Here is a 21231-nt window from a genome sequence, read left to right as displayed (position 1 = left end):
GTCAAATAAAACAAATTTCAGACAAAAATACCAAAGAACGACTGAGAAAAATGACGCGCAACGACATCATGTGAAAATCCAACATGGCCGCCGTTACCATGGCAACCGTTATAACGACGATCATTTTTTTGGCTGGAATCGCTAAGTTTGATCAGCACACACATTCCCACCAATTTACAAGTGCACAGGTCAAATACTTTAGAAAATCACTTTTTTCAGTGCAGCTTCCCCTTAAAGAAAACCCACTACTCTGCTACAGATGAAACAACGTGCAAATTAGTTGTTATTCGGTCATTTGTAGAAGTGTAGATGATCAGCTGTCAGTATATGGGCGCGAATCGTCCTTAAATTCTAGTCCTCAGAAAGCAGTACTTAAAAGGGCACTTTGTGATCCACAACATCATCCCCAACATTTCTCAAATATAGTTTAGATTTTTTATGGCACTGGAAACCTCTTACTACATATTGTTTATGTAAAAAACATTTTTTTTTGCAGATTAGCTCGTTTCCCAAAAATATCGTGAAATTTGAATTATGTTCTGGTAACGAAATTACAACACATTGTGTATGTACCAGTGTAATACACATAATCATGCATAAAACGCAAAATCGGAATCAACTGAAATTTTGGGAATAAGATTTTTTGGTGGATATCAACTGAAAAATATCATAAAAAGAGGATATTAGGATCACAAAATACTCCTTTAATATATAAATATCTCCACCTCATCTCCACACACCCGCATCGACACACCTGTCTGTAACGTATTTCCTCCCCATATACCCGTCTTTGCAAAAGAAATGAAATGAGCAGAAATTATTTTTGGGATGTGCTCCGTACACATTTTACGGAAATACACGGATGTTGTTTGTTGTTGTTGTTGTTGATGTTTTGTTAGGTTGATAAAGAGTAGTCTTGATTATAAATAAAGCTCATGCGCTCGTCGTCCCCGTCTCACATTCAGCAACATGTGTTGGAAGTGTTCCGTAATTACGCTCATCTGGATTACTTTGGATAATGGCCACGTTTTCATTGAAGCTTGTGTCATGATCCTTAAAGTCTTTTTGGTATATTGGCACATTTTTTGGTGTTGTAAGAAGTTTCCATCTCTGAAAGAATTAATTATTCATTTACACATATTAGTCAAACAAGTTAATAATTCAGGTAAGGATTACTCGTGCGTGTGCAACATTGTGTGTGACGAATACAGTAATATGTTTATTTAAAAATATATCATATAATGTGACCGTACACCACGAATGAGCCGTAAAGTCAGCCCCCGGTCAATTTAGTTTTATTTCGTGTTTAGAAAATATATATCATAAGCTTTAAAATGGTATACCATTTGACTTCAAACGATATCCAGGTTCAACATGTGTCCCTTTCCACACTGCTGGTAATAAATATTAAACAGTCATAATTGGCGGTCATTTCAAATCATCCCCAAGTCAACGAGATTCAGGAATGTCCTCTCATTGTAAATTGTTGGTTATACATACCTAGACAAAATACAATTCTTTGTAACTCACCACTTGAACAGGATTTAGCCAAAGCAAACAAAGACGAGAGCTGTTTAAGAATTCTATATACATAGGTAGAAGCTTATTATCCTCTTCAGCAATAGGATAATTGATTGGTTTAAAAGGTGTTTGACTGGCGCTGTCAAAATGAGATACATGTCGCACCAAATTGAGGTAACTTTGAATACGACCTTCATGAACATTTTACACTGTAACTCAGAATACAATCTACCGACTTTACCGGTCGTTCGTGGTGTACGGCCTCTAATATGTTAATAAAAATGTATCGAACTGTGTTTGTATAAATAATACACGTACCTCTGTGAATGTTCCATCTGTAACCAATAATTTATACAGGGCATACAAGGGTATCTGTACCATAGATGCTACAGCCATACCCCAACCTAAGACATATCCCCAGGCTGGATACACGTACGTGTTGTTATACGTCAACGGCTCATACTCAATTAATGTGTAGAAAAATATAGCCTGTGAAGCAACACAAATTTAAAACAAAGAATGTGACTAAAATTTTGTAAAAACTTCTACCACGTGCCCAAGTCTGTTATTTATCAGATTTAAATAACATCTTTGAGTATCGCAATATCCTTCAATAATTAGTTTTCGTAGAAACATTTAAAGACTTTTACCAAATTATTTCAAACATTTGCGTTGTAGGAGATATCAAATTACAATCATTCCTACTTGAAAACTTTGCTCGGATACTCCACCACTTGTTGTGATTCAAACTAATACACGAGATCCATCCACCAGTTATTATTAAAATTGTTATTTTTTACAACTTTACCAAGGGCTGTTTTGCAAACGAGACCCACTTACCGCAGTAAATCCGGGTCCTGACACCACCCAGCATATTTGAAGCCACCTGCTTAATTTTCTACCATTCATTGTCTTGATGTCTTCTGCAAATCTATTGGCTCCTTTTACCAAGAGGAAATTACAAACAAACGCATTAATTGTCACATTGGAGCCCCGGGTGAAGGCACATGGATATAAAATTAATAAAGGTATAAGGTTGGAACTTTTAAAAGTATAAAAAGAGAATAGTAACAATAATGGGCCATTAATATCATTGACATAAAAATGTTACTACATGTAAAATCATTACATGCATATTTGGCAGAAGAAGGGAAACAGCACGACGAAGAAACATACTATGTGTTTTTTCTTACCATAAACCCAGCCAATTATGACACATTCGAAGAATGCTATCCATAACAATGCTGTACCACTGGCGGCATAGTAATCGAAGATTTGAAACAGATACATTCCGCCCTGCAATCAGACATGAATGAATTATCGTGGATTAACATTCAAATCTACAGTGTTAGGATTCAAGTCTTGGGTCATTAAAAGGATTTACATTAGAGTTAAAATAACGATTAGAATAACGTTATTTATATCTAGTAATTAATAATAATTGCCCCACTTCACATTTTACAATTGAATACATGAATACAAAACCCACCCAAGTCCATGGGAGGTGATTTTGAGAGAAAAACCTGTGTATCATTTTAATTCTTTCAGTTAGATTTACCTGGTCAATATGGTAAGTTTTACGTGCAAATGAGTGGATTAAGCTGTATTAGGTATGACGATGGGGTTCGTGGGGTTCATTTTAAATGCTGGACTTGGTGGTTTTTTTAATCATATACAAAGACAACAATGTTTAAATGAGATTACCACTAGTAAGATAATACAAAATAAAGCACACAGGTATGTATAATGTTGATAAGCATTCTGCCATGTATATAATATAAACCACACACGTTCCTTTATTAAACCCTTTTTTTTTAAAGTCACTTTCCAGCAATGAATGTGTTACAAGTGGACTTTTATACATACTAGATTTCAATCAATGTGTTACAAGACTCAAATCATGGAATTCTTTCATACATCCTTTTTTTCACATGCTCAATAGACACAGAGGATGAATTTGCGTTGTTCTGTCCTACCAGAGAAGATGTGAGGAAAAGGAGATAGATCCAGCTATCCTCAAATAAAATATGTGTGCTGCCGCTCATTCAAAAGTAATCACGCTATTCAGGTTTAACAATAAAATACAACAAAGGGGTTCGAACCCATGATGGGTGTGATACACAAGGGGGTGCTTACTAGTTTTAGGGGAAAGGCAGTGTCTGTATATCATCATACTATGCATACCATGCATGCAGACCCTAACATCCAGTTATATTTCAAATAAAATATGACCGAAGTTCCATGGCAAATTATAATTTCTGACACTTGTTGACTCTTTCAACCTCTACGATTAATGATACAGACTATTTTCAATTATCAAAATATCTTTATTAGGTTTCCAGGAAATGTCAGGAAAATACATAAAACAATAAAATAAACATGATCAACAATCATCCCTTTTCTAACAAAATCCTAAAACACTCTCCCTAAATAGTTAATATAATGTTCCAAAATGGGCGGATTTTGTGGAAATTTGTACACAACTACATTTCTTTCTTGTAGTATCCACATGTGGTATCCCATCAGAGCAACAACTACTAAACACACACGTGTCATATTTTCAAGGAATTCTCTATAGAAACATTGGAAGTATTTCCAATTCTGGAGTGAAAATTAATCAACCGTGGTCGGCAACACACATCACATCAACATGATCAAAGGTACTTTCAAGTAGATGTGTAACTACTTGAGAATAAAGGACTATGAATAGGTGCGACAGGATTACCTACGGGATTATCTCAAGGATGTAATTCTGTTCTCCCTCCTTACATCTTCTCTGGTCCTACATATGACAGGCCTATGTATAGCAACAATGTCCCATGCTTAAGGAATGGGTTCATTAAAGTAGCGTTCTCCGAAAAGTTTTTCGATAAATTCATTAATTTCTCAAAAAGTAAAAATCTCAGTTTAATAAATAACGGTTAAAATGAAAGCCATTATTGGGGGCCTAATTATCGTATCATTATAATAGGTCTGGCACCAATGCAAGCATTTGTTTCGGTGTCCCAAATTCATAGTAAAATATGCTGACGCTATTTTTTACAAATCGCCTGGAATTGCATATTTAGGTTTTAGCGATTGCTGAAAAAGACGGGTATATTTCTGAAAAGCGTTTCCGCTTGGAATGTAGATGCCTATTGTGGAGCTTAATGTCCGTGATTTTAATTTATAAGCTCTTTCATTGACAATTTGCAACGTCTTTTGCACACCATGCGGGTCGCCTGCTTGAATCCCGATATTTTAAAAATTATGTTTTTTTTAACCAAACAACCAGCAAAAAGAGTTCTCTAAACTGTCCTCTAACCGCAGATAACATTAGATCGACTGTGCTATCGGTAGAATTTAAACTAGAATCAAAAGTGTTCGCCAAAGTCATGTAAATATGGACTATCGCGGAATATGGCGTTTTAGTAAAAAGTTGCATTTTTGCCAGTGATTATTCTGTTCTTGCTATGAAGAACATTATGAACTTACCTCAAACATAGAACATAGTTGGCCAATATATTCCGGTTCGACTATGACTTATTCCAGATCCTTGATCTTTGCTATTGGCAAACTTATGAGCATATTTGTATTTTGTAAAATGGCGAAAATATTGCAAAACTGTCTACTCCACCAGCCATACTTTAACATCTAGTTACAACGTGTCATGCTGTCCTTTCCGATTTTGACAGAATGCCGTAAGCGTATTGGAATTCATATTCTGTCCTATTGATTTGAAACAATTGATTCGAACCAACGTCCTTGATTCTACTGTAATGTGTTCAGAAGTTTATGGATCTTGATCAATTGTGCAACAGCTGTGCTCAGTCTGTCGTATAATAAGCGTCTCTTTGTTATTTACATTAGATAAATGATTGGGAAATAAAGAGAGTTTATTATCGTGAGTTCTATATATGTTTTTTGGTTTAGTTTATCACTATGCACAGCTCCAAGATAAAATATATAGTGCGTTTTATTTTTTTTTAATTCATCCCATTATTTTGGCTTCAAATGGACATAAAACCATTTTTTACAGTTATTACTGATATTATTTCTTGACTTTTGGTAAACCGAAATAATAAACTATAAAACCATTAACTTATGGAATATATTTCCTATAAGGCGCGTGAAAGTCGATTACGAGTTTATCGTCCCCCGCCCGCGTCACTTTTTGGAAACCAAAAATACCCGTGTCAAATTTTCAAAATGCCAAAATAATTCATTATTTCCAAAGTATCAGTGTTTTCACCAGTTTTAGCAATTGGAAACATATATTTTTGTTTGTAAAACATATATTCATAACTTGGAAGCAAAACCAGGCTCTTTTCTAACTTTCCTAGTCCTTACCCATATAAAAACATGTTTATAAATCACATGTATGAGTTTGGCTTTAAATCAACACGCATTTTATAGGCCAATAATGAAATCTGATGAAATAGTGAAAAATGAAAAAGTCACCTCACCTGGAAAAAAGGACGATAAACTCGGAATTGACTTTCATGGGCCTAATCTATACTGTCATGTTGGTGCAAAGTAGAGCATTTGAGATTGTTCATCAGGTGGTAAAAGTTGTTCCTGAGAGCATCTTAAGTCCCGCTGCCTTCAAATTTCAAGCCGTAACAGTATCAGAAATGTTGAATGATACCAGGCAGCTGTTAATTGCCTAACCCACCCCTCCCCCATAAACCCCGGGCCATAAACACAACACATGCATGCCCCTCACATCCACACACCTCGCTCTGCTTTCACTTTGCAATGGAGCTTATAACTCCCCATTAAGAACTCAGGAAATCATTTTGTATTCTTACATGTCAAAACTAAGCATAAGCCTGTCATTATCTTGCTATTCGGGGGAGCACTACTAATGACGCCTACTAATTTCAAAAGACTATTCGGCAACATAATCAGTGATAAATATAATAAAAGTTGTAAATGAAACAATAAAAGCGTCTGAATCAGGATGACGATAGATCCAATGGGAAACAAGCGTGTGTGTGTGTGTGGGGGGTGGATGACAAACCATGTGATCTGGGTGATAGCGAAAGGGGGGGTCTTAATTCAGTGATCCCAGCTAAAGTATAAAATGGTAAAACAAATTTAAATTGTATATAAAATGCCTAAAAGTGAAGGATAAATCATTAAAATTGTCATTAGATATTTTAAAACGTTTTGGCAAGAACCGAGGAAAGCAGCAGTATTGATAAAGTTTAAGCCCCGTTCAAATGCTGAGCCCTGTCCTATATTTTGTTAATCTTTTAAATCAGTTATCTCCTCTTAGGATTGTTCTTCATTGCCAATGCCATGATTGCTTTTTATAGTCTGGTACAACAGTACTGTTATAATATGTTTGACATATTTTGGATTTTAGTATATTTTGATGTTTTTCATAGTGCAATAGTATTTTGGTCAAATGAATATTTGCGTGCAATATGATGCTTTTCTGATCTAATACTTTTTTTCCCTATAGATGCAATTTTTGATGTATTTTAAAATTTCTTAAAGTCTTTAATATTTTTAATATTTATATGTATGTTCAAATAAGTAATTTTACATGTAATTTGGCCGTTTGGCCACGATATGTGAAAAATAAAATACCGAATATAATAATAATATCTGATTTCTTTACATACTATGTACAGAAATTACAGATTTATGTAAAATAACTTATTTTGTCTTTAATACAGGGCTTAATGTTTGCACATCGAAACTAACAAAGGTGCTGGGCAAGGTGCTAAAATCTAAATTTTGCTGATTCATGGATTTCTACATTCTCCGGATGAAATTACTGAACAGGCTTTTTACAGCCCTACATAGGCCTACTACGCATCAGTCACCTTCGCCATCCTAGAAAATAACGCCACTGAGCTATTATGGAAGTCCCCGGACAAGACAAATTTCAATACCATTTAAAGCTCGAGGTACTTGCCCACTGAAGCATGATTAATAGCTGCTAGTATTGCATAATATTGTAAAGCGTTTTCTATCGGAAAAAATATAGTCTGGTCAGTACTAAAAGCGCAGAGTGATTTAAAAATATTACTATAGTCTGGTCAGTACTAAAAGCGCAGAGTGATTTTATTTATTGCATTTTTAATTAAAAGAACCACTTTTTAGGTAAGTTACACAGCTGAACTTGTGATAGTATTGAGATACAACAATATCATGGTATAAACAAGAATATGTTCCTTTGGTAAAAATTTCTATTGTCTCTACCCTTAACTCAATTTGGCCAAAGTGTGGGTTTTGTATTCATATAATTATCTTGTGAGTTCTGTAAGCTAATTCGCTGAATTTATATTGCTGGCGAAACTGGCTGCTTTGGAGGTTTTTGTCTTGAAATGAGAAATGAGAAAATTAAACGATAATTACTTAATTTAGTTCGAGATTTAAAGATATTGGATATATTACTTATAATATATAGTTAATCAAAACAGCTGAAGATATATTACTTACATATGTACACATGCTCAACCCAGCCATATAACAGATAACACAAACTGCAGCAGCGAACATTTCACGTCGATAGCCCTTCCTGAAGATATGTGGAAACAAATCAACGAAGGCAGTCACCAGACCCTCGACACCAACAAACTGCCATAAAAACAACCCTTATTAGGTAATTTGAAATACAACAACATTGCCAATGACTTGTCCTTAAAGGTTGGGGAATGGCCTAGACTATGTCCTAGTCGATTTTCGGGGTATAAAAATGTGTGAGTAATCATGAACTGGAAATATTCTACAGTAAGCCAAAGAATTAAGGTACCAGTTGTGTTTACCCCTGTATATCCTAAATAAAGACAAATATGTCAAAACCTGTACTCTTTAGCTCTAATTGAAGACGTTATTTGTAGAAATTGGTTGAGAATTAAAGAAAAGACGATCTAAAACCTAATGAAGAAACGAAATCAAAAGTTGCACTTTTTTGTTCCAATCAATGAAAGCACGACGCGACGCTATGTTTAATATGCTAATCAAAGGAAGCATGGCGCTAGTCCTCTTGTTCGCGAACGCTTTGTGTATAAATCAATAGGGTATGTGGAGCAAATAAAACTGCAACTTTTAAATGGCATCTCCCATGGCTTTTTGGATCGTCGTGTCTTTATTTCGTGAACAATTTTAAATAATGAGGTCTTAAATTAGAGCTTAAAGATACAGCTATTGGCTGTTGGTAATACAGGAATACAGGGGGTGAACATAACTGGTACCTTAATTCTTTGGTTTACTGTATACAGATGTTTATCACTAATATTCAATAAATAGTCATAAAACGGTTTATATAATTAAACACAATAATGGCTCAAAATGCCAAAAATTACCGATCACCAGAAGGGAATGATAGATGCATATCATAGTGAAGTAAAATATATCCGTGAAATTGCAGGATAATTGAATATTGACGAGGGATCTGTTCGATATAATTTGAGAAAAAAGAAGATTCATGGCTCAATGGACAATCGCCCGAAATCTGGACGGCCGAAACAAACAACACCATGATAATAATAACAACCGAACCCAAATAGCGTTTGTATCCATCATTGTTGATGATGACCAGCAGTGCAGTCGGAATAACTGCAAATCGATCATGATAACTTTTTAACAGGGTATTGACGTCATAATGAGCCTCATTAAACAGCGCCGCCACTTTTTTCAATCAAATTTTACTGTGTAATTTACCGACAAAATATTTTTTTTAAGAATCCTGCAATTATACCTATTATTGATTAAAGGGTTTATATTTTAGTGACAGTTAGGTTTGATACGTTTTCCATTTGTAGTAGTATCATTACAATCTAACATTTTCTGCGGTTGTAGGGGGTGCGGAAAGACAGTTCAGCGCGGGAGTACATGTATTTGCCGCAGCGTGAATAGTTGGTTCACTGTTGAACTTACCGGACGGAATCCAGCTTTCCCTTCTATGTCAATATATATTAGGGTAAAACTATGTGAATATAACAATCCATTTTCTGGAATGAGGTGTATGTGCGATGTTGCAGAAGCAGGAAAAAACAATACAACATTGGTCATTCAGTTTTACAAGCGTATTAGACAAACAATTTACCTGACTGTCTATTCCCAGCAGCAAAAGCATGAGGAAAAATAAAATAGCCCAAAGTGTTGGTATAGGCATTTGTGTTACGCCCTCTGGATATACAATGAATACCAACCCGGGACCTGGGATGAAGAAATGGAATAAAGTAACGGAATTACATCATAAACTACTACTGAAGTGCAACTTGGATATGGTGGAATTAGATCAGAGGACTAATTCAAAATTTCCTCGCGTATGCTATGGTAAATCCGCCATGTTGGTTTGTCGTTCATGGAGGGCAAATAGTGAACTTCCGGCATTTATCGGCAACAGTCCGAAATGGACTCCTGACACTTTTTGTATTTGAGCTAGAGCGTTACAAAGGTGTGCACATGTCTCGCGTTTTGGGGACACGAGAACGCAGACAACGATGCACTTGAAATCGAAGTTTGCCGGACGCTTGGCGAAATACTCCGGAGCTACACGAATGTGCCCTCCCTCCACAAATAAAAAACAAAACAAAACAGAAAAAACAAGCATAGTTAAGATCATATGTAATACAAATTACCAATATGTCTTACCGGACGCCGCCACCTGGTCTATGCTAATTCCCTGTTTACCAGCCATAAATCCTAAAACAGAGAACACTGCCATGCCTGCGTATAAACTCGTGGCACTATTTACACATGCAAATATGATTCCATCCCTGTATATTCAGAACATTACAGGTTAATGTAAATCAATACATCACAAATACAAAATATGATAGAGATCTTGCACCATTTTCCGTCGCTTTCAAAATACATATCAGGGTTTGTGCAATGCAAACGTTTTGAATCAAATATCTTAGAAAGCAAAATGGTGTCAATACATTTTTGTCTCATAAATTATCAAAATTTACAACAGAACCGAAACTAATATTCAATAAAAATAAAAATCGTGTTACCAAACCGTTTCCAGAAAATGTTAGTAAACGCATCAATCAAGCAACTGTACCTGAAGAAGTTTCTTTCTGGTTTATTATAGCTTCCTAGAGCCATCATTGTCCCCAAACCAAGTGAGTAGGAGAAGAAGATTTGAGTGGTTGCGTCTAACCATACCTGTGCTAAAATAATGAGGGTTAATTCTGTTTCGTAATACAATAATAAAAGGACGAGTACTATTTGTTCAACACTTTACCAGACTAATGAGCTTATTAATTCCGAATAATATATCAAAATAGTCTTTATCAACGATTGCCTGTAGCTTATATGGAGGCAATAGGTCTGCTATCGTTTTGAATGATTTTTGTGTATTGATTCGGTTTTGCTTGACATTTGAAAAACAGTTTATGATAGAAATACCCAACGTACATTACCTGAGAATCGGCTAATCTTGACCAATCAGGAGTAAGATAATAAAAAGTCCATCTACAGCATTGTCCAATGTGACGGAGAAACCAATAAGAATTGTTAACAACACGTATGGGAAAGGTGCTGTAAAATACACAACCTGAAATGACACGAAATAACATTATATAAATTAGATATGTCAAGAACAAAAGTGACATATCTGTCTGTAAAAACTTGATTTTATTATCTTTTGCTTACTTGCTTTGCTTATGTCGACTCTTGTAGTCGGGCTCCCATAATGGCTCTCCACACTGCTATGTCTAACATACAATTTTTGATGTCTGGGCCTGTTAATCACGTATCATCTGCCAACATCTTGATATAATCCTTCTTGGGTGGACCTCTTGTTCGCTTTCCATGTTTGGGCTGCCACATAAGAACAATTGAAGCTGTTTCCTCTTCGCTTCTTGCACAGTGTCCTGCAAACTTTAACCTTCTAATCCTGAGCCTCTCAGAGATTGCTAACAGATTCCCATACAGTTCTTGGTGGTGTGTGTTTGCCATGACATATCTAGTGCCTTCCGCAAGAGATGAGTATAGCAGCCATCCATAGCTTTTCTCATTTTGGTTGTTATTGTCCATGTTTCAGCGCCATATGTTAGTACCGATTCTACAGTGGTGGTAAATAACTTGATCTTTAGAACTCTTGGCAGATTACTTTTCAAGATCTTGTCCATGCTGTTGCATGCTTTCAAAGCAAGTACCTTTCTGATGTTGAAGTCCTTCTGCACCTAGATATTTGAAGTCATGAACTATCTCCCATTCGCTTCCGTCCAATGTTTTTATTGAAGACGGTGTTTCCTTGTACAGCATTGCCTTGGTTTTCTTGGCATTCATTCCTAGTCCTACTTTCTGTGCAGCAGCTTCAACAAGATGAAACAGTTCGTGCGCGTTGTCAGCTAGAAGAGCAATATTGTCTGCCCAAAATCCAGGTCTGTGATTGTGCGCGGGCCTATTCGCCTACATTTACAGCAACGAAATGTACTTAAGTTTAAAGACAACATTGGAAATCACATTGAATTTCTTTTCCGTACGTATTGTTGATCATTTAAAATACAGCACTGAAATGCAAATAACTATTTTCTTAAAGCCTAATTACATTACTCAATAAATTACCTTCCCTGAACTTTTGACACCTTTAAAGATGCATAAATATACAATAACCCAGGCGAGTCCCAGACTTAAAACCATCTGCCAGTTTAAACCACCAGGATCGTCGATTCCTTCCGATAGATGAATTTGTAGAATTTTGCGCCTGTGGGCAACAATATTTCGGAAAAAAGGACAAATTATGCATCACCGGTACTGACGTCCAATATGTTACCGTATACTGATCGAGTGACTATACGTTATTGACTTGTCCAGAAAGAGACTTATTCAAGCAACATTGATAACGGTCCCCTGTTGTATTCTGGGATATCAAGGTATATCGTTGTTTGTATTTGTTTGTTTTTTTGATTTTTTTTTTTTTTGTTTTTTTAATTTTTTTTTGTTTTTTTGTTTTTGTTTTTTTTGGGTTTTTTGTTTGTTTGTTTGTTTGTTTGTTGTTGTTTTTTATTTTTATTTTTTTGCTTTTTTTGTTGTTGTTTTTTTGTGGTATTTTTGCATTTTTGACACTTGAACAAAAAAAAGTCCATATAGGTAAGGAATCAAATTATGACGCCCTATAGACGAATTCAAATAGCCAAGTCATGGTCAGGATTTGGTCGGACATCTTTGGGTAGCCGCTAGCACCAACCTGGTGCTTTGAGCGTCAGTTGTGCAAATAAAAGCCGCCTAACACCTAGAGAAGATGCAAGGACGAGGAGGGTTAATAGAATAATAGCTAATAATAATATATAATGGAGATAATTCCGCAGGTAATCCCGTCGCATCTATTCATATACATAGTCCTTTTGTTCGCAAGTACATCAATGCATAGATACCGCGTGTAGTTAATCCGATTATTATGTCACTTCAACAGCGAATAGACCATGCTGTGTGTTTTGTCGAAGGGAACTGTATATTGTGTTATTCTTTTGTCTGCCTGTGTTTTCGCGGAAGGTGTAAAACGGGTGATGGAATGGGATTATCTCCATTATATATATTATTAGCTATTATTCTATTAACCCTCCTCGTCCTTGCATCTTCTCTAGGTGTTAGGCGGCTTTTATTTGCACAATTGGACGCTCAAAGCACCAGGTTGGTGCTAGCGACTACCCAAAGATGTTCGACCAAATCCTGACCATGACTTGGCTACTTGGATTCGTCTATAGGCTATACAACCTTTGAGCCCTTGAAAAAAAAACCGAGGTTGAAAAAAACCCAGGAAATACCTTCAAATATGCGTGTATGTAACTGATAAATTACTTCCTCTTTGCAGTGCAGTATAATTTCCCTAAATAATCGTGTCAACTTTAAAAGGCATTTTCCTTGTTTGAAATTTGTCCTCAGGTTTGCCGTTAGTTGTCACAAAAACAAGTAGCCAAATTCTGGGCTTTAATCGCGGTGTTGGCATCATTTATCAACGACATGCCGTTGATGGCTGTTTTATTCGGTTTCCATCTGACATCCTCTACAATTGATTTGAGCGCCGGCGGATTACCGTCACGAACCTATTTTCGCCGTGTACCAGACTAATTGTACATTTGGACGATACATTAACGCTATTAAACAATACTATGGTAACATGTCACTTACTCCCAGAATTCGACACTAGCTGGTGTGTATGAACTTGCATTCCTGAGCGTCCCATTGATACAAAGCGTAACATCAGTTGTCATCATCGGTTCTGTTGTTGTAGGAATGTCCGTAGCACCTGGTGTCGGTGCACATGCCGACTTATTGTTATTGTACTGAATATCCGGATGTAGGCAATTCTCTGTATTCCACTCATTATCGCAATGTGACCAGGGTAACTTTGCGGTAAATGACATAAAGAGGTAGTAAAGAGACCAAGCAAGGATGATATTATAGTAAGTGTTGACTAATGTAAGAATCACGATGCTGCCATGACCTGCTCCTGTAAAGAAGATAAACAAACATAGCAAACGTTCGATAGAGAGTACATGAGCTAGTTTTGAACGAAACTACATTATACCAAAAATATTGTCTCGAGCCGAAAAATTTGCATATAATACATAATGATATTTGTCTCCACCGGGAATTAAGCCGGGACCCTCTTGCACAAGTGTCAACACCTTAACCACGCGTCCGTGGATATAATTAGTTTTGCGGGCGACGGGAAACTCATCGTCAATTTTCATTTAGCCTTATCATGATTACCCAGAATGATCTTATGGGCGCACAACTTAAATTAACTTGTAAAATATTACGGGAAAATACGAATCATCTTATTCACCTTTTGCACTGAATCAACGTTTCGTTTCTTGGTGTCATTTGTAAAAGTAAATCTCAATGGAATTGTGGAACTTTTTTAATCAGAATGAAATAGTTGAGTGGGAGTAATGAATAATTGCAGATACAGATACCTTTAAATAGCGGAACTAAATTCCAAGCCGTTATTCCTCCACTCTGCATGTACTGTCCAATCGCTAATTCTAAGATAAGAATCGCGATACCGGCAACGATCAGACATGTGAAGTAAGGAATTAGAAATGCACCTGACGTAAAAACGAACAAGTAAATAGGTTCGATTAACGAACAGTGTAATGAAGCTGTGCTGCAATTCAAATCTGAAAGTGTGTCGCCAAAAAAAACACAATCTGAAATGGTACTATGATTTCCTGTATAAAAAAATACCGAGCACAACCCTTTCGTGTAGTTTTATTATGTATTCATACACTCCGATATCAAAGCAGCCAATCACAAAAGCGGTTAGAAAAGTACGTTGATTGTGTATAATGGCACTCTGACGGTAGATGCATATATATTTGGACTGTGCGGAAAAAATGAGATTATTCTGATGTGATATGGGCCTATAGGTCAAATTGAAACCTATGTGAAAGCCGTTATTAAAACCAGTCTGATTATTCCTAACCCGTAGATACGTTCTACATACTGCTGTACTCAGACTTTATTTCAAACTATAACACTCACTGATTTGGTAAATAAAGATTTGATAGATAAAGCAATCAATATATCATGTGATGACATGTTCATTAACCATGACAGCAGAACTAGACTTTGCTCATGATGGAATGATAAATAATGCAGGGGGGTCCAAAAAGAACTTTATTCACTTTGAAAGCTTACTATCTCAAAGTTTAGAGCAACTATTCCCAGTATTGTTACATATTCTAATACTTTCTTTAAAATGTATCAAAATGGCAGTTGTTACATCAGGTGTTCAAAAATCACCCACACACCTCACTGCTTTTAACATGTCTTTGTCTCAAAGTGTTTTCCCAAAAATCATTTTCCCAATCCTGAAGGAACCATCTCTGGATTGCAATGATTTGGTCAATTATATAGGCCAGTGTCAAATAAAGTTTGTATCTAAGTTGATTGAAAAGGTTGTTTGTAAACAAGTTAATCAATATAGTGAAATTAATCAGTCTGCATAAACATCAAACAGGAGCACTGCGACAGCGCTCATCAAAGTCAAAAATGAGATGTTGAATACCGTAGACAATTGGGAGGGGGTGCTACTTGTGCTTCTTGATTTGTCTGCGGCTTTCGACACCACTGATCATGATGTGCTGCTATCTAGTCTCGAAAAAAACCTTGGTATCTCTGGAAATGTCCTGAAATGGGTGCATTCATATCTTAACAACAGGTTCTGCCACATGGGCTACCACATGGCTCAGTTGTAGGTCCGCTTATGTATGTCATCTTATCGCTTCCTACAGGATAAATTATTCGCAAATATGGACTAACTTATCACACGATGACGCTCAGATTCTGACATCTTTTAATTCTAAAGAACTCAATGCCCTCGATGAAGCTCTTCGCAAACTGGAATTAGAAGAGATTCATTCATTGTTAGAGCACCAGCGCAGTCAGCTTTGGAGCCTTATTTCATCCTTATACAGATGAGCACTTCATTATTATGCCTCTTTGAAGGTGACTCGGGAAGTATTTCTTGAACTGCATATCTCCTTGTCTTGGCTAGGCATCTTATTCTCTGAGGTCTCTGGACTTACGACCAGACTCTGGTGGGTTAAACCGGTTTTAAGGGATCCCAACTGTCCCGCTTTCATCAGATATTGGGCACTCCATCCTACTTTCAGGCTAGGATCAGAGTGGCGTAAAACAGCGTGCCAAGCCAATGTCCCTATATTACCTAGGAGACCCTTGAGCTAGAGTCAGCTGAGCAGAGCTTGCACTGCTTGAACTGGGATGTGCAATGTCATTAAGGACAATGACTGGTCACAGGAACCTAGTCTTACAATCAGTTGGAGTGTCATTTGGCATGTTTAGGTATGAGTGTCTTGTGCTGGCACGTCTTCTTTATCTTCAACTGGAGACGGTTCCCAGCTTTGAATCAGGTCTATCTGTCGGAATGCTTTGTTTTGACGGCATAACCATATCATATTGCTGGTTCTGAGTGCAGTTTTAGGGGCCACATCCATGATGTTACGTCTCTTGGTACTCCATCTTGTTTGTTTTTTTAATGTGTTTTTCTTTCTTGCATTGGCATTTGACAGGTTTTCTTGTCTTGGGACTGTCAGCTCAATGATGATAACTGTATTGGTCCTTTCAGATTAGAATATACAGTCTCTGTGATTATGGGAGGAAATACTACTTGCTTATGTTCCTCATCCATCAGGAATTCCCAGTCATTGGCCTTCTGTTGTTGGATCTCTTTATGGAAGAGGCAGTGCTGGATTCCGGTAGGTTACACCATCTGCAGTGCGGAATTTGATAGACGTCACATAGTTGGTACCTTCTGGAGGGACACGTATTTGATTTGATTTGATTTTATTCGGTATCTCCATATTGCACATACAACAATACAAGGTAAATAGATATAAAATGCATTAAGATAAATAACATATAATACACAAAAAACAAAGCAAGGAGATATCACAGGATAGCCCTTTAAGCCCAAAGGCTTATTTCCGAAAGGGTCCTTTATACATTGAAGGGCAAAAGGCATACATACATATAAAACATACAACGAAATATATATATACAAGTGAATATTAAAAGTAAAATAAAATCTTTAAACATGATTTAAATCCTTAGAAACTAAATTTGGTTAAAAAGATGAGTTTTTACAGACTTTTTGAAACTTGGTTTATTAGAAATTAAATTGATTGCACTTGGTAAGTTGGCCCAATCCTGAATGGCATTATAATAAAAAGAGCCAGAAGTGATGGTAGTGGATTTTGGAACACGGAAATTTTGAGCACTGTTTCTAGTACTGTATTGGTGCACGTTTGAAACTCTGGTAAAATTTGAACTAAGATAGTCTGGGCCAACTTCATTAAAAATATCAAAAACATGGTTCAACCTGAGTTGTTTAGCCCTATTTTGTATGTTAAGGAAATTAAGATCTTTCTGTAATATGATACATGCAATTCTTATTTAAAATAAATCTGATAACTTTGTTTTGAGCAATTTGAAGGCTTTTACTCATCTGCTTATGTGTGCCAGCATGCCAAGAAGAAATAGAGTAATCAAACAAACAAAGTACAAGAGCAGAGCATAAAATTGTCTTGATATTTTGATCAAGAAACTTTGCCTGTCTGTAAAGAAATTTGAGTCTAGAATTTACTTTTTTTATGACACCAATACCCATTTCGTCACCATTCAAGCATTGGTCAATAGTAAGGCCTAAGTATGACTTCTGATTTGCCTCTTCAATGAAGGACATTATGCCATTCGCTACAGCTTTCAGTGTCTGATCATGTCTCCAGTTGTATCTACCACTCTGCAGAGAATAGTTGCATCCATTTAAGATATGGAATAGAGTACAGTTGTTATGATGACACAAGTGGCAGGATCCAAGGTTGGTCTTTCCTAGAGTCTCAATTTAGCTGGTGATGGAAGTTGGTCGTGGATGGCATTGACATGGAAAGATAGGAGCTCTGGTGTCCATACATAAAGGAGCTTCTTCCAAGATGTATCTACTTGCATGGCAGAGTCCCATCTGAGCCATTGTCCTTGTTTGGCGCAGCCATAGAGGAACACAAGCATGTCATCTTCATCTACATCTTTTACCAGACTAGTGAGGCATTTCCTGTGTTCTTGGGGTTTCATGTCCTTTGGTAGTTTCTGGTTCTTTTTGAAACCAAGGCCTGCTCTGTCTGTTTGGCCTCTGCACATCTCATTCAGTATCAGATGTCGCTCTCTCTGTTTTAAGTTATCTGATTCCATTGGAGGCAGTCTTTGTAGAGAGTCTGTGTTTCCACATCTATGGAATACTTGTTGAGATGGTGTGGTGACTTGCATGCATTTTACAGAAGCGGTGAGTCTTTTAAGGTGAAGCCCGTACTTCTTCCTGATAGAGCACTGTTGGTGGTACATCTGCTTATTTCTGCCCATCTTTTCAAGTATTTGGTGCAGGTTGCTGCCAAACCATCGATGTACGTAATTGGGAAGTTGTAGATGGTAAACTTACATGTCATTTTGGGTAGGATTGCTTTATCAGCAACTTCATGATTCCATTGATTTCCTTATTCTTCAGATCTTTGAAGATAAGCTTGCCGAGGAATCAAATGGGCTGGTTGTAGATACTCCATCTATTGTCAACTTTGGATCTTATGCCACATATTGGACTTTACGTCCCTCTTGCTTTTGTTTCTTATTTGGGACAAATCTCTTCATAGCATGGGGTCGGCTTTGCCTTCATTGATCGAGTCAATCTCAGGAAGTCATTAACGACGTTGACCAGTTTCTGACAGTCTTCTGGGCTTCTTGCAAGTAAAGTAAGGTTATCAGCATAAGCTTTGACTGATGAATCTTTCATGCAGTGCCCCAGATGGCTGTGTTAGTCAAGAAGATCAAGGCAGAGATTGAATACAAATCTACAAATGACTACACAAAACAATATTACTGGCTTTCAAGATCCTTTCCATGAAGGCACATAGACTACAAAAACATTAAAATAGCCTACAATAACACATCTGCCACGAAATTCTGTTTACATTTTGTTATATACTAAAGAAACCGGAAAGTCCCCGTTCTGTTAAAAGCTTACCCCTTCACATCCATATTAGGGACCGATCGTTATTTACGTCAGGGGAGAATGGGCGTTTTGGGAAAAATATCGACAATATAATATTCCCGTTCCCCTCTCGCGTCCGCTCAAAATTTTCGGATCCCCCTTGTTTTCCCAAATTTCTCCGTTTATAACTTAACAATCCTCTCTCCTGGTTCAACGAAAAAAATTCGCGTTCCCCCCTCAACACCCCCAAAAAATATCGGGTTCCTCCCTCAAAATGCCCATTCCCCCCAGTCGTAAATAACGATCGCTCCCTTAAGCAACAGCGTTTTTTTCACATGATGGAAGTGATAACCTTGAGTCAGCTGTAAATTCCCGAACAATAAATAGGTCTGACTGACTTTGTTAATGTGATTACATAAAAGGGAATTCCTAGCTCTCTCGACACAGGAGACTGAGGAGAGTGTATGGTTTTGAATAGTTAAACGGTCGCACGGAATCGCAACCGCTCTAATCGTATCATACAAAAAAAAAGGCCGGATTAAATAAACTAAACACGGCTGTAACTTACCTCCTCCATTTTTATAACATAAATATGGAAACCTCCAGACGTTTCCAAAACCAACGGAGTATCCAATCAGGGCAAATATGAAATCCAATTCGCCACTCCATGTCTCGCGTGCTTTAATATGCTCACTCTCAACATTATGTACTGCCGGTAATTTACCCTGTCCGTCCACCACCAGCTTTGTCCTCAATTCACTTGTTGAGTTTTCTGCCATAACTCCTTTGGAATTATGACCTTGATATTATTGCAATTGCAACACGTAATCCATTATCTTGCTGGTAGTACTTAAACTATAGGAGCTAGGAGTTAGTTATGGAAGTTATAGAACTAACATTGCACGTGTGTAAAGATATTGCAATTGCTATAGAATGCTACATGCAGTAGTATGCGAGTTTTTTTTTTCTATCACGACCTATAGCATGGTACATGTTTGCAAAGGGCAATCTCGTGTGAGTAAAGTTTCCGGTTAAAGTCCTTTTTAATAATAAATAATAGGAGACGTTATATATATATATATATATATATATATATATATATATATAGGTGACGTTAATTCGGGAAACATAAACTAAATAATATCTGAAAGATGTTTTTGGTGATTTAGGCATTAAGGTAGTACTACACCCCTGATAATTTATGACTAATTTTGCATTTTTCTTAAAAAATAACTACACACTGGTAACAAAAGTTATGTATATTATAGGGACAAGGAATCCAATTACTTCATTGAAATTTCAGTGATTCAAGACAAGTGGTTCATTATGTTAAGAAATGAGGTACATTCTAGCGGTATTACATTATATTTATAACACAAATTGGAATTATTAATAAACTGAAACATTTTGTACCAAGACATGTATTGTATACCCTTTATTGTACACTTGTTCTACCATATGTTACCTATGGCATTATAGCGTGGGGAAACGCATGTAAAACACATTTGGATCGAATTTTTAAACTTCAAAAACGTGCTGTTAGGAACATATGTAAAACTAGTTTTGGGCACCATAGCAGACCATTATTATATTGAATGTATATGAATCTTATAAATTGGAACTTGGTGTAGTTATGTACAAACATATTAATGATGACTTGCCAAACATATTTAAGGAATACTTTTGTAAAAGACATGAAATTCATAGCCACAAAACTAGGAAAAACGATGATATTCAGAAAAGAAAAACAAACTTTGCGAGTAAATGTGTCAGGACATCAGGGCCTTCCCTTTGGAATGACCTTCCTCTCGAATTAAAAAATGCTATGAATGTTAAGGGGGTACTACACCCATTGCATTTTATTGCATTATTTTGCATTTTGTGAAGAAATGAGAAAAAGAAATTGGACAAAGTGGTATGCAAAATGAAGGGGCAAATCTTCTCGTTCAATTGGTGGCATCAGTATCAATGACGCGTACATGCTTCTAATGGTATAAGCCAAAAAGTGGTACATCACTGATGTTTTAAATTCACTTCATGTTGGAAAGCTTACTATCAACGGATTTCGTTAAAATTTTGGATATGTGTTGCTAACACATTAGGGAAATAATATTGATATGTAAAATGGGAATAAGTGGTCCCTGATTTCTTTTATGACTTCATGAACTTGGTGCTCCACAACTATCAAAAAACGAACCGGTTAAAATGCTTCTATTTTCAATGTTGAGCTATACTTTGTATTTTGAACTTGC

At 36.6% G+C, this 21231-nt stretch overlaps 1 protein-coding gene across 1 annotated transcript; it reads right to left on the bottom strand.

The window, feature by feature from the left end:
• Positions 1–237: 237 nt before the first annotated feature.
• Positions 238–19833, bottom strand: LOC140166349 (sodium- and chloride-dependent taurine transporter-like). Its single transcript, XM_072189793.1, is given in 14 exon segments — positions 238–1110; positions 1840–2010; positions 2362–2462; positions 2715–2817; positions 7957–8094; positions 9566–9678; positions 10117–10241; positions 10532–10635; positions 10893–10939; positions 10942–11026; positions 12043–12181; positions 13606–13927; positions 14397–14528; positions 19548–19833. Coding segments are annotated over 14 exon segments (1968 nt in total). The 5' UTR covers positions 19759–19833; the 3' UTR covers positions 238–933.
• Positions 19834–21231: the final 1398 nt, after the last annotated feature.

The sequence above is a fragment of the Amphiura filiformis genome, chromosome 12, assembly GCF_039555335.1.
Source record: "Amphiura filiformis chromosome 12, Afil_fr2py, whole genome shotgun sequence".
Classification (NCBI taxonomy): Eukaryota; Metazoa; Echinodermata; class Ophiuroidea; order Amphilepidida; family Amphiuridae; genus Amphiura; species Amphiura filiformis.
Note: the sequence above shows the minus strand (reverse complement) of the source record. Positions and strands in the feature narration are given on the sequence as shown.